This window comes from Rhinichthys klamathensis, unplaced genomic scaffold (assembly GCF_029890125.1).
Source record: "Rhinichthys klamathensis goyatoka isolate OS25496 unplaced genomic scaffold, OSU_Roscu_1.1 h1tg000109l_1, whole genome shotgun sequence".
Classification (NCBI taxonomy): Eukaryota; Metazoa; Chordata; class Actinopteri; order Cypriniformes; family Leuciscidae; genus Rhinichthys; species Rhinichthys klamathensis.
This window is the reverse complement of record NW_026606647.1, coordinates 1,647,667-1,662,401: the sequence shown is the minus strand read 5'-3', so window position 1 is coordinate 1,662,401 and position 14,735 is coordinate 1,647,667. Positions and strand designations below refer to the sequence as shown.

Below are 14,735 nucleotides of genomic sequence, written 5' to 3'. Positions count from 1 at the left end.
CTTGAGTTAGGATGCAGATGTAAATTTATGTTCATTAACAAAAACAGTAACGTGTCAAAATTGTAACCACCTCATATGGTAAAATTGAAATATTCAGACTGTATTATTAAAATTAACCATTAGTCTTCCATAGTAGCATACATTTAGATCATGATAACCAGTTAAAACCAAGCATATACTGTAGCACCTCACTACCATGGTAAAATGTAACTGTATGGTTTCTATGGTATTTGAATGAAAAACAGTAGCATAAATACATTCATAGTATAAAGTTTTCAATTACTCTTTTAATACATTTAATACATGTCTACATTATTAATATAATATAATTCGATATATGAAAATCCTAAATTTCTGCCACAATACCATGATGGATTTAGTGTTACTACAGTAAATCCATGGTAACTGATAGTGATTTGTAGATTGAAAAGCCTTCTGACTGTCTCAATGCGCACAGTGTTTCTCCTTTTTGTCAGCGATGTTTCATCAGGCTTTAAGCTAGTTTAAATCACAGAGACATACATTTGTGTTCTTCGCTGAATTCAAGCACTTCTCATTGGATCTCACAGCGCTGTTTAGTGGTTGCATGACCGAGACCGATCAGCGAGTAAACGTATCTGCTATAGTAAGCTTGCGCTGTGCTGCCATTTGAACTGAGCCGAGTGGATAAAACAAAAATCTGTCAATACAGAAACTTTGCAGTGTACTTGGCAGCAAAACTAAACTTGTATTTAGAGTATGAATGGATAATAAACAGAAAGTAATTCTGCACTTTCACGAAAACTCTTGTTATAATAAAAAAAGCTGTCTTAATTGTACATTGAATCTAATTTACATCGTGTTTACACTTTGTTGGTTATAATGAAAGAATTCGTGAGCAGGCGGCTCACAAAACAAAACCTTGTGCGTTTTCAGCAGTGATAAGCGGAAGTTACTGACTAGCACCTCTGATTGGCCATTGCATTCCTGCACTCAACAGATATGACTGTGATTGGCCACAGTACTCAACGCTTGTAAAAACAAACTGTAAATAGAAACCTTTGACGCAGCGTGTACCAAAAATATCCGGTAATCGTTACTATGGGCACTGCAGAAAATACTGGTACCGTCAACTTTATTATTTTTTTGTACAGACTGGTAGTATATTATGACAACCCTAGTATGGACTAATTCTATGATGATTTTATGATGCATTTTTGGTCCTTGTTTGAGCTTGAAAGCCATGGTCACTATGAACTGATCTTGTATGAAAAAGAGCTGCATTAAAGTTTCTCTTAAAAAATCCTATTTATTGCTTGATGGAAAACAAATGACACCATCAAAGTTTTAAACATCATGATTTTAGGTATGTGATGACAGAACTTAAATTTTTTGGTGAACTGTTCCTTTAATTGTGCATGCCAGATTATGTCTCCTCTTCATTTCTCAGTCTGTTTCACCATTTGTCTCAGTGCTCCTTCAATCAGAGCAGAAATAGCTGCTGGTGAATTTTAATCTCTCTCCTGCTGCTGGACATAATCGTCCTTCAGACAAGGGTTGCTCCTTGTTCTCTACTTTCTGCAAAGTTTAAAGAAGTTGTCAAATGCCTGTAGCATTTTGCGCATTAGGATGTTATCTTTGGTTGTTCATTTAAATTAAATACCCTTTTGAATTAAGTGTTTTCTCAAAAGAAAACATACATTTGCTTCACGCTAATCCAACTTCTGTCACGCTAATCCAACTTCCAAGTTCTGTCCTCCAATTTCTAGACTAATTGACCCTTTTCTAACCCAACTTTAAAAATGTTGCTCTATAAGCAACTGTTCTTATCAGACAAGTTTTTCTGCTTTCAACCAAACACTTATACCAAACCTGTGACTGACGTTCTTCTGTGCAGCACAAAAGGTGATTGCAAAATGTCTTTTTATTGTCCATACAGTGAAAGTTAATGGTGTCCAATATTTTTTTATACTCCACTGACTTATATGGACAAAATGTTGTTCAGAATATCCTTTTTTGTGATTCATAGAATGATATGAAGGAACTATCCCTTTAAGACTATGGAAAATTTAGTTTGAATATTTTTAAACAGCATTTTATAGAATATAAATGTTATATATTGATTCTGGTGACTGTAATGGCAAAAGTAACTTAATTAGAATATCATACTACTATATGTGTTATAGAAACGTTTCAGCAATGCAGTAAACAGCTACAGTTTTCATTAGGGGTGATTATTGGCTCATGTGGCATCAAGCCAACAATGGATTCTGAGTCTGCAGTAAAACTTCTGCTAACAAAATCTCAATTGGTCACTGTGTGATGTGAAAAATAAAGGATTCTTCCAATGCTAGCTCTGATATGGCCGTAGAAACACATTGTGACAGCTTGAGATAGATTTAATATTTTTCTGGTAATGATAGGAAAATGAACATATTGAGACAACAACAACTCTTTTAGATGTTTAGTGTCGGAATTTGTACATATACGGGTTGTATCATTAATGTATAGGTTTGTTTTGTGAGTTTTGCAGCAGGATTGGCGGGTTTAATTAATAGCAGCTGGTGGAGGAGGGCCGTCTGCTGCTGGCTCCTGGGGCCAGTCTCACTGCACCATTGACTACATTACTGCAGACAACAATGAGGAACGGCAGCGCCAATGGCTGCTGCTCTCTTGGCCCTGTGTCTGGCCTTGTCATTCTCTAGTTATTTCTGTTTTTGTACTTCACCCCCCCCCCCCCCCCCCCCTTCCCCTTTCTTTAATATTTTGTCAGCTTTTGGGTTTTAGTTTTGCTGATGCAAGCCTCACCACAAGCTGAGCTGACACATGCTAAGAAACAAGCACTCACAAATGCAGACACAAACACATGCTTACATTGACAACAAACATTTGTCTTTTTCAGTGGATAGATGGACTCGAATCAGAATCAGTTTTATGGTCTCTTGATGAACAAAATGCAACAGTATGCAGGATCAAGGAACATCTCTTATTTCACTTAATTACCTTTTTATACACTACACATTCATGCATGTTTCTTTATCACTCTAAAGTGTCAATAACTTTAAGTAGTACTGTGCTACGTGTATATATTTACATATCGTGATATAAACGATATAGCAAAATCAATGCATTTTATACTGTCGCCACGATATATATCATCATAGCTTCCAGCCATAGTGTAATATACACTACCATTCATAGGATGTTCATGTTTTAAAAAGACTTCCTATGCTGCATTTATTTGAACAAAAATACAGTAAAAACAGAAATATTGTGAAATGTTATTACAATTTAAAATATGTTTTCCTGTGATGGCAAAGCTGGATTTTCAGCAACTATTGCTCCAGTCTTCAGTGTCACAATAAATCATTCTAATATGCTGATTTGGTAACACAATTCACATTTCTTATTATCATCGCTGTTAAAAAGTTTTTTTTGTGGAAACTGTGACTTTTTTCATGATTCTTTGATGAATAAAAATGTCAGAAGAACAACATTTATTTAAAATTCAAATATTTTGTAACATTATATCTTTACTGTCACTTTTTATCAATTTAATGCATCCTTACTGAATAAAACTATTAATTTCTTTTAAAAAAAATCTTACAGATCCCAGACTTCTGAATGGTAGTTTACGTTGATTTATTTTATGAAAAGAAATGGGAAAAGCAGAATAATTGGAAAGTCAACCATATTGTTTAGTGGTCATTATAAAAAAAAAAAAACAGAATTACATGATTCGCAAATCCGAATCAAGTATTCCGTTCAGGAGCACTGTATAATAAAAATAATAAAATATACTTTATGCAGAATTACTGTATATCTTCATCTTCTCTGCTTTGACTGCCCACAGCAACCTACAGTATTTTCTTCAGTCATTTTATACATTAACTTTCTGCACTAACAAGTAAAACTTAACAGGTTTTGCAAGATTAAACACAAAATTTTCATCTACAAATATGTAATACCAATTTGCTCATCTCTTTATTTATAGGGGTAAAATCCTTGCATTAAAAAAACGATGTATTTCTACACAGACCATGACATGTCTAGAGGAGATAAGGTGTAGTGTCATTAATGGCCGTTAGTGTGTGTGTGTCCGTGTGTGAGTCTCCCTATCACCACATAGCAGACTTGTCATCCACGCTGGGCTTTACCAGTCAGAACACAAACTCTGGATGCTTGTGTGTGTTTATTTGAACACGTTTAGCTTTATTCTTACCATATTTCCTGTTCTTATCTTGCCTCGTTCCCTGGCCTGCATGTGTTATTGCAGTCTCATTTGATGCATATTGGTGCTGAGACTTGCAACACACAGTACCTGAATACTAATCCAATCTGCTCTGCAGTTCAGCTCTTTCTCTATGCATTAAACCAGGCATAGATTACTTCTAAAGTATACATGGATGAGGGTTGAGGCTTCTGCGTTTATTTTGCAGGGTAGCTTGGCTGATGGAAATGAATGTAAACTAAATTACCTCTAGGTTGTTTTGCTTGGCTGAAATGACAAAAAAGGCCATTGCCCACGCAGGTTTTTTAATGCAAAGATGAGAACGCATTGAGAGAATGCATCGAGGGCACTGAATGTAAGGTGTGATGTTTGCATGCATTCACAAAGCTACTATTATTATTTTCCCCGTGTTGCTAATGACAAAACACATTGCTAGTGCTACTGTTTGTACTAGTCAATTGACCCCAAAAAGAGTGGAAAATGCATTCTTCTGATTAAAATATTCTCTTCCATTATTCAGAAGGTCCATTTCTGCCAGATGTTTCAATGAATGAACACTTTTGTGCTGTTGCAGTGAGTTGATTTAAATATAATTTTAGTAATTCAGAATATTAATGTAATTAATGACCAGAGGACACATCTTAAGTCAGGGGTCTCAAACTCAAATTAACTGGGGGCCGCTGGAGGTAGAGTCTGGGTCAGGCTGGGCCGCATCAAGTATTCCACAAAAAAATAGTATTCAAGTATTCCAAAAAAGGAGCACAACTGATCCAATCTTCTCAATATTTATTAACGTTTCTTCTGAACTGTTCCTCTGAATTTGAACATTCCTTTCTGTACATGATTGGTTCTTCATGAGCTGTCCTTCTGACAGTGGAAGTTCATTTTACAAACTTTCTTTGTCTATAACACATATTTGTGATATTTATATTTGCTTATGTCCTTTTTATTTTCTTTATACAACACATTAATGATATTGAATGTTTTTTTTGGAAGGCACATTTCCTTTTATTAGGCCTATACTTAGAAAAACAATTATTGCTTTTGAAATACAAATATTTGCAGTCATGTCTGCCCGTCTTATTGAATTCTTTGTATAGTGTCTCAAATTACTATACTATACTACAAAGCAAACCTTCTTATCAACCTGTTGGACACATATTACAAGCTCAAAGTGATTATTCTCACATTGTTTTAGAGCAGTGTCTCTCTCCAACACGTCGCTCGCGAGCTACCAGTAGCTCGTGGCCTGATTGGTGGCAGCTCGCCAAGGGGCCGTTCACATATCGCGCTCACATATTTTGCGCGCTCAAGTTCGTAATTTCAAATGTAGGCGCGCGGCAAGCGCGCTCATAATTGAAGCGACGCGCTCATTTTTTCCAGGCCCAGTATGTTTGTACTTCGCGGTTGTCTAACAACTATTGACAACAAACCCTCCGTAAGCTGTCACGAGACTATCTATGGTAGCTCATAAGGGATACATTTTTTTTTTTTTTTTTTTTTTACGCGGCACACGCAACGACGGGCCGCACTAACATTAAACTTTAATGTCAAGTAGGGGGCCACAAAATATCACCCCGCGGGCCGCAAATGGCCCGCGGGCCGCGAGTTTGAGACCCCTGTCTTAAGTACTTTCTGTTGACGAACATGAATATATATTCCAGTATTCCAGCATGTAAACTAGAGTATAGGACAATTAAGTGCATGGTTAAGTATGTTCCCCTGATTATGTGACAGGCTTATTAAATCAGTGCTAATTTACATAGATCTCATTAAATGTTACTCACTATGGCCATTTCATTAATATATACAACATATTAACCCAAGTCATTTCCATAAAATATTTTATACATGCTGACTATAGCGATGTGGTGTTCATCAAGAATTAATTCATAATGTCATTAAAATATGAATCCATACATATGTGTTATAAGTTATGCCTATGCGGCAAAGTAGTGCCCACAGTCTGTCAATACTAATCATCACACATTGAATCCAGACCGTCAATGGTGATGTCATTGTACTGTTTGAATACTGTTTGGTCTTCATTCTTACATTTGTTTAAAACTGCCGTTACATAGCAAAAATGCATTATGTGATCTGAAGCAATCAATAATAATATGAAGTTTGAAACCAGATTATCATTTTAGATGATTAAATATGTAGCCATCACCCTAACATTTGGGATTGTAAACAAAGCGATGATGTTTTGGGCTAAGATGCAGTTCTGGTAGATATGGCAGCATGCAGACTGGATTTGCTGCAGTACGTTCCTGCTGCATTCCACTCCTCGCACGGCAGCACCTGCCTTCCACCTCCGGCCTTCATTCACTCACTGCCAAGCCTCTCAGAGAGCATGCCAAGACCCTTGGGATCGTATGTGCTTGGAAAGTCAATCTCTCAGACTTAGACATTAAAGGATTAGTTCATCCAAAAATGAAAAAAAATCATCAACTCATTCTCATGGCATTCCAAACTCATATGACTTTTCAAAATGATAATTTTAAATAATTTAATGGTCTTTTCAATGCAATTACTGGTGCTTTCAAGTTTCAAAAAGGATGCAAAAGCCCCATGAAGTAGATTAAAAGTTGCTTATATTTCAGCCCTTCTCAAGTCATACAGTAGCTCTGGCCAACAGACTGAAACTTAAGTTCTTATTCACGATTATTTTCCTGTTCATTGGGCCGTTACAGTTGTGATGAATCTGAAGTAGTGATTTTTCTTCTTCTTTATTGTGAAGTACATCCGATTGCAAAGGGTTATCGAAAAAGGAAAAAATGTAGGTTGGGACTATAGGTTGAATCCATCGGATATGAATTGGATTTTGAGGTATGGGTGTCCAGAATACATCAGTTAGAGTTAGAGACATTTAATGAAACATTATGAGGTCAAAAATTTGGTTGAATCACTCACAATAAGATCTACAGTATAACAGCCATCACTACTTCTCTCATGAAAATGAGAAACAGAATGATATTTTCCATGAATAATTACTTAAATTTTGGTCTGTTTCTCACACAAAGCTTTAATTTGACATTCGAAAGGAAACATGTATATTTGTTGTTTTGGAGTTTGACAGCCCCAGTTCTCATTCACTTAATTATTTAGAAAGCAAATGTTTGAAAAGTGGCCAGAATATTCTTCCAAAAAAAAAATCATATTTAGTGTTATTGACAGAAGAAAGAGAGTCACACGGTTTGGAATGACTTGAAGGTGAGTAAATCATGACAGAATTCACTATTCCTTTAAAGCTCAGTGCAAATGAAACGTTCAGATCTTTTGGTTTTGGTTCCATGAAAATGGCTAATAATGTAAGATTAATGAGGTCAGAATTGTCAGCAGTGAGCTTTTGAGCTAATCCTTGTCCTACCATTCACTGCTCTGAGGAAATTCTCTGCTCTCTCTCTTTTCCAGCCCTCTCATGGGGCTACAGCTGGGAGCAATCATACATTGGTGGCCTCATTTTGCGTGTTTGTGGATTGGGGGGTGTTATTGGGGGTTGGTGGGCAGGCAAAAATCGTGCAATGTATTGAAGCCTACTTAAAAAGGCGGAAATACATTTGAACTGAGAAGCGTATGCCCCCCTTTCTCTTTCCACTACGGTTCCTGATTTGGCACTTGATTCCTTCCCCTGCTTTTCCGTCAGGAGATAAGCTTGAGCAAGCCACCCCAGACTGGATTAAAAGCTCTTTGATAAAGCAGTATCGAGCTTGGCTCATAAAAAAAAAAAAACACTTCCTTGAATGAATATTGTGGCAGGCGGTGAGTGCGATTGTATGATTATGTTTCATGGCTTGTGCAGCTATAATGAAGCTAAGTGTGAAGTGATTTTGAACCCCACTCCTACTCTGTGTGGGTGTTTTTAAATACAATACGGATAACCGCTTATCGCTTCTTAGCATAGGATTAGAGATCTTTAGATCTCTCGCATAGCCTTAAAGGTTAGAAAAGACACAATAATTCACACTCAAAATGTATCACCCTTTTGTCTATGTATATATTATATATGCGTATACTTGGATTTTAATTTGTAGTACTACACATATAAACTTGCACTTCATGAATTATTCACACATATCCCTTATGAAAAGGTACCAGGTACCATGATACATTGATGGTATACTGCCACAGAAACCCTACTACTCATTCACACAGTGATTTCTCTTTTTTAATTCTTTCTGACTCGTCGGGCTGCAGAGCTGTGAAATACTGGAGTCTGAGAGGGTTTGAGAGTGTTGTTTACAAGGATCCAATATGTGGAGATTAAGAACAACACTATGCTCAGTTCTGACTCGAAACCTCCGAGGATCAGTCCGTTTTGTGGATCAATAGCACTCGATTGAAGCTGCTTATCATGTGTGTTTGTATTTATGTATGAGTTACTACAATATACCTGGTAGAATTAGTGTCTAGAGTGATGTGAAATAATAAAAGCCTTATCTTTTATTTTTTGAAGGGTTGTTAATCAAAAACATTGTGAACTCACTTTCATCTTGTTCCAAACCCACATGAATGTCTCTCTTCTGTAGAAAACATGAGAGTGAGTAAATGATGTTAGAATATTGAAAAACTCTTTTATTTGTAAAATTTTTGGATGTACATTTTTAAAAATAGTTAAATAAATCTATATAACTCAACGGAAAAATTGATAAAACCGTGCACAACAGTTTACAATCAAACCCAAAAACCAAAACTATGAATCATCACTCAACTCAGATTTACTAAATTTATGAAAATGCTCAAATGCTTACTGAAAAAACCCAGTGTTTTGAAGCAAACTGTTACTTTGCAGTTGTTATTGAAACATCACAGGGAAGTGTTTACAGCCAAGATATGATAAGAACTTTTTTAAATAGTGTTATTGTGCCAGAGGCTTTCTGGGGACTAAACTGGCCCACAAAAAGGATATCACCAAATTCCAGAAGCCCTTCTCTCCTGTCACAAACAATCAGGGCACAACGTATTGTGTAGCTCGCCCAAGGCGGCTGTCATGTGGTAAAACAGCTGACTATATATTTTTATATGCTGTTAAAGGCTTTTCATCGGCAGATAAATATTTGAAGGTTACATAAGAAGAAAATCATATGCTTTCTGTACAGATTTGTGTTTCTGTAGTTTTATTAGTGTTTGTGGTCATTGCAGGCATGAGAATTCTGGTCCTTAACGATTCTATTCATGACTGTTCTGAGGACATGACAAACATAATGACTTGCAGTTAATTCAGTAAAACAGTTCAGTGGATCAAGAACCACTCTGTGAGATTCTGTGAGTTAGTGGTTAGACTTATTCAGACTGATAACTAATGAGCAGACTGATTTATGAGTCTATTTGACCCATTCATTTGAACAGAACTGGCTCAGTAGCCTCATGAAAATAATTGGTTTTGGTATTTACTTTTGTTTAAATGGAACAAGCAGATTTAGAACCAGTTTTTGATCTCCAGCCCTAGTCGGATGTGCACTACAAACGCCTTAAAAAAAACTTAAGTATATGTGTCATGTTTCTATGTGTTTAAGGTCTGTTTTGTTATCTGGTTTCCCCCTGTATTTGTGATTTTGGTTTAGTCTTGTTATTAGTTCAGTTTTGAGATCTTGTTTCCCCCCGTCTTTTGTGATTTTGGTTCAGTCCTGTTAGTTTTCCCGCTCTGTCTGATTAGTTATTCCCTTCACCTGTGTTCAGTTAATTATCCCATTAGTCCCCCCCCCCCCCCCCCCCCTTTCATTTAAGCCCTGTGTTTTCCCTCAGTGTTACAGAAAGTTAAGTTTGTAAATAAATCAACTATACTGCTATTCTCGTGTCCTCGTCTTCGGCAACCTGCACACAACCTGACAATATGAGAGTCTTGCACTCTTGTTTCAAAGGCTTTGAAATTAGATTAAGAGTTCTATGTGATCGGCCCTTTGTATGGATTATAGACCATGAACATTGAAAAAAAGCAATTGGAGAAATGTGATTATAAATCATATGATCCTTTTTTCAGGCCTTGATTGTAGAGTCGGAGCTGTGCTTTTGATCTATTTTCTGAGTATTGAAAAAAAAAAAGAATAAATGCGGGCCAGAGAATGTCTTTCTGCATTTTTGGATGAAATAAGGTGATTTCTAATCTTCAGATCCACCCTATGGCCTTGTGCTACAATTGCCAGTTTCAAAAGCAGGGGCAAAAAAAAATCTTTAGAATAATTTTGCACAGTTTGAATTTTTCGTTTTTCAGCTCAATCTGAAAGCACATTCTTATTTCCTTGCCGCGGCCGTGGTCTGTCACATTGCATTAAACTCCTTCCTCTTCCTCTTCCTCATTCTTGTAAATGCAGTCTGCATATAAAGCTATGCATGAACAGATACTGTAGCACTGCTTATTGCGTGTGTCTGACAGTGTGAACTGGAATGCATTTGTGTTTTGCAAGTGACATGATATTCTCTCTTTTTTTTTTATTAACAGCGGTGGGGCACAGTTATCTCCAAAGCAGCAAACTTTAATCTAGTGCATTGGTAATACCTGTGCCTTGGTGATACCTTTTGTTTGTTTGTATGTGTGCGATGGCAAAGCTGAATTTTCGGCAGCCAATCTTTCTGTCTCACATGATCCTTCAGAAATCAAACTAATATTCAGATTTAGTGGTCAAGGAAATGAAATTTCCCACTGAAAATGTTCAATATTGAAAACAGTTTTCTTTCCTTCTTTCCTTGTTTTCAGTTGTTTTGCAACCTGAATTTCTTTTTTTGATAAAATGTGGTTAAAGTCAAATTAACTGCTTAATACATGTCAAACTATTACATAATGTCCATTATAAACGTAACAATAAACAATAATATCAATAAAGTCGTTTTAAAAATCATATATGGTACAAATAGCGCCTTAAAGATAAATTTTTAAAAATAATGGCCGCTTTCAAACATGTTGTCCAAACAGCTGTTACCACTTTTGGAGGGACTTTAACTTTAAAGTTCTTATAGATGTCTTTATATATATATATATATATATATATATATATATATATATATATATATATATATATATATATAGGCTATATAAGCTATGCAGTGTTTGTTTTTGGTAAGCTTGTCATTACCCCAAAGATCAACATTAATAAGGTGCTGGTTGGCATATGCTTCTTTGTTTACTGTTTATCCTTATTTGAGGGCAGATTACAGGGCTAATAACGTTCGCCACATGCAGCAGGGAGATATACGTTCCTCATTAGCAGCGATTAGCATTTCACTAACTCTTGCAAGAGGCCACACTTTGATGTTCTCCCCCTAGCCCAAATACTCTCTGAAATAATTGACTTTGCTCCTTGTGTCGTTTATCCAAAGCCTCATCCTGCTATCTCTCGGCTTTTCAATACTCTCCACTCAGTTTTTTTTTTTTGCACTCTTGTTCTTGAGCTTGTTGATTGGTTAAGGAGATAGGACTAAGGGAAGAAGTGAAGGGTTCGCACAGAACATAGGCTTATGGTCCCCAAAGCTGATTAATTTCAAGCTAGGACGATTTCTGTCGCAGTGTTAAGGTATTAAGTGATCAGTGTACTGTCAGGTGTGGGTACTGTGTGTGTGGTGTGAGGGACTGAATGGATATTAATGTAAGAGTATGTTTATAACGTAAATGTAAAAGTGTACTATTCATTTTTGTGATCAGGCTTCATCAAAATGAGATTTTCAACTGGTGGACAATAAAACAGGCAGAATAAAACCCAATCATATATTAGGACCGAAATATCATTGGGTGTGGGCTCCTATAGTAAGAACACCCTAGTAATCCCCTAGCAACAACCCAGAACACCCTAGCAACTGCATAGAAATGTGCTGACAAAGACTAGCAACCACCCACTATATCCTAGCTTAATGGTGATGAGTTTTGTATGTTTTTGTTAATGTGAAAATCAAGAGAATCGTATCATTTTAAATGGGTATCTCCAACAGTGGACGATAGCAGTGAGGTTGACTGGCTGCCAAAAACACAATTTTTGCTGACAAAGTCACTAATAGTAATTTAATATGACTGCATTTGTTAGTTTTTTTTTCATAAAATGATGGCGTTAAACAGAATTTATGTGCTCAGCATAGGAGAATATTTTACAGGCATTGTGGATTTTGTCTGACAATCTGACAATTATGGGCAAACTTGACGTTATATGGAGAACGAGTCAAACATTTCAGCTGGATGAATGCAAATGCAAAAAAGCAAGTAAACCAACCAACCGCATTATTTAACATTATTATCCCTTTCTCTGCCCTTCTAGGAAAGAACAACACCTTCTCTCTTCAGTAAACTGCTGGTATCTGGTTTTAAACCAAACTCGAAAAGAAAGTAGAGATCACGCCACACTTAACGACATTTACGTCAACAATGTCATCGTTCGCCTGGCTCAGATCAGCGAGGACGTCATCCGGCTCTTCAAAAAGGTCTGCATCTTTGACACCCTTCTTCTTTTCTCACATCTTCTTAAATTCCATCATAATCTCATGTGCACTTTCAGCTAATAAAAGTCCCTGTGTTAATTTTCTTGCTTTGGGGGACAAAAATGTTTATCCATTTTTTTTGTCCCGCTCAGTAGTCTAATCAAATAAGTCATATGTATTGTATTGTGGGATTCAGTATTGCATCTATATTTTCCTTTAAATCCTTGCTTATCTGGCTTATGCTACTCCGAGCAATGTCTGAACTTTGTATTTTGAGCACTTCTTGCGTTGTTTTTGTCTCTTCACGATGACTCGCTTGGTTTAGTCCTCAGTTGTAAGTCGCTTTGGATAAAAGCGTCTGCTAAATGACTAAATGTAAATGTAAATGTATATTGCTCTGTTTTAGACTGCATTGGTTTTAATTGGATATACAGAACATTGGAAACACTTGATTTCGATAGTCCGCTTTAGACATTCTACTAACTATGAGTAACTTTACAAATACATGTCAAATATCAGTCATTATTAGCAGACTGTCCGCTAACACTTTATTTTGATGCTCCCCCAACAGACAATCTACTGATTGTAAGTAACTTTGCAAGTACAATTTATTCTACTAACCCTAACCTAACAGTTTACTAAGAGTACTACTCTAATGAGAGTAAGTTGACATGTAATTGCTAATTAATGAGAGTTAGTTGACATAGTTGCAAAGCTACTTATAGGTGGTTGGTGATGGCGCAGTGGATAAGACACATGCCTTTGGTGTGAGAGACCCGGGTTAGAATCCACTGTGAGACACCAATGTGTCCCTGAGCAAGACACTTAACCCCTAGTTGCTCCAGAGGCGTGGATAAAAGCGTCAGCTAAATGAATAAATGTAAATGTAGTTAATAGAATGTCTAAAGGGAATATCGAAATAAAGTGTAACCACACATGGGTTATTCATTCATGCAAACAAGACGAGTCATCTAATTTGTTGGGTATGTTCGTTGTCGCTGAAAGTTTATTTTGTGGACTTTCAGGAGTGCACTATAGAAACTAAATAAACTAAATGCCACAAAACTCCAATTTTCTAAGTAGTGAAGTTTTTCTAGCAGAAGGTCTACTGGTAACATAGAACTTTTCCAAACGTGGGAAATCGTAACACCCTCCGCTGCACCAAAATCATTATGTATTCTTTCACACACACAGGTGACTTCATATATTTGCATGCATTTTCTTGGCAGGCATTCTTCTAAGCACAGCAACGTCTACCTCCTACCTTCTTGCTTAGCTGTTGTAAATTTCAGGTTGTGGATTTTAAATGCCTGCGTACGGTGTATACGGATGGTATGCGACAAAATGAATGGGCATGTCTAAATGCATGCTGTCTCACAGTGTGACTACTGCCTATTTATGCACATCCTCTCAGAGTAAAAGTCATACTGTTGTGAGGAGTGCCGCCACTGGCTGTATTCTCCGTGGTGTGACTTCTGGGCTATATGAGTTGGAACGATGTCAACACATAGCCTGGATTCCTGTGGTGAAATCCAAACACTACTAGCGTGTTTACACCTGGCTGCTTTTCCTGTAGGTGAGGCCCTGTGCTTCCAGCCACCATTCATAGGAGAGTGGTTCAGTGGGGTGACTGTGAACCAATAAAACACACCGAGAGCACCTTGGGAAAGTGTTAATTGCCTGCAGTGAGTGTACTCAAGGTCACCTAAGATACTCTGTTTGAATGTATGCTTGAATGATGCTGTGATGTGACAGCTCTATTTATAAATACAATTGAACTGAGCCTGAGTATACATCATATTTTGTGTCCAATTTGATTCTGATTCACAAGCTTTCAGTTCGATTCAGATTATAATTCAGTTTGATTCAGTTTTGATTTATTAGATTCATTTCAGTTATAATGCCAATTTTGCTTATTAAAAAAATAATTCTCTCACAACTAATACTGTTAAAGTAACAACAGGTAACTTTTCAACCTTCATAATATATTTCCAAGTCTCTTGTGATGGTACATCGACTTACAATAGGTTGAATGACACGTCTGCCATAGCCTGACGGGGTCTGTAGCGTTTTTAATCGTACTTTTAAACTTCGGGTTTCGGGTAGGAACCGGCGAACAAAG

The 14,735-nt window shown here is 36.7% G+C and overlaps 1 protein-coding gene across 2 annotated transcripts in view; it reads left to right on the top strand.

Moving 5' to 3' along the window:
• The window catches only part of srgap3 (SLIT-ROBO Rho GTPase activating protein 3), a 101,505-nt gene that overhangs the window by 28,327 nt on the left and 58,443 nt on the right, over positions 1-14,735 (top strand). For both annotated transcript variants that reach the window (XM_056253754.1, XM_056253755.1), the window contains exon 3: positions 12,454-12,616. In XM_056253754.1, the coding sequence (XP_056109729.1) occupies positions 12,454-12,616 (163 nt within the window). The remainder of the gene's footprint in view (positions 1-12,453; positions 12,617-14,735) is intronic.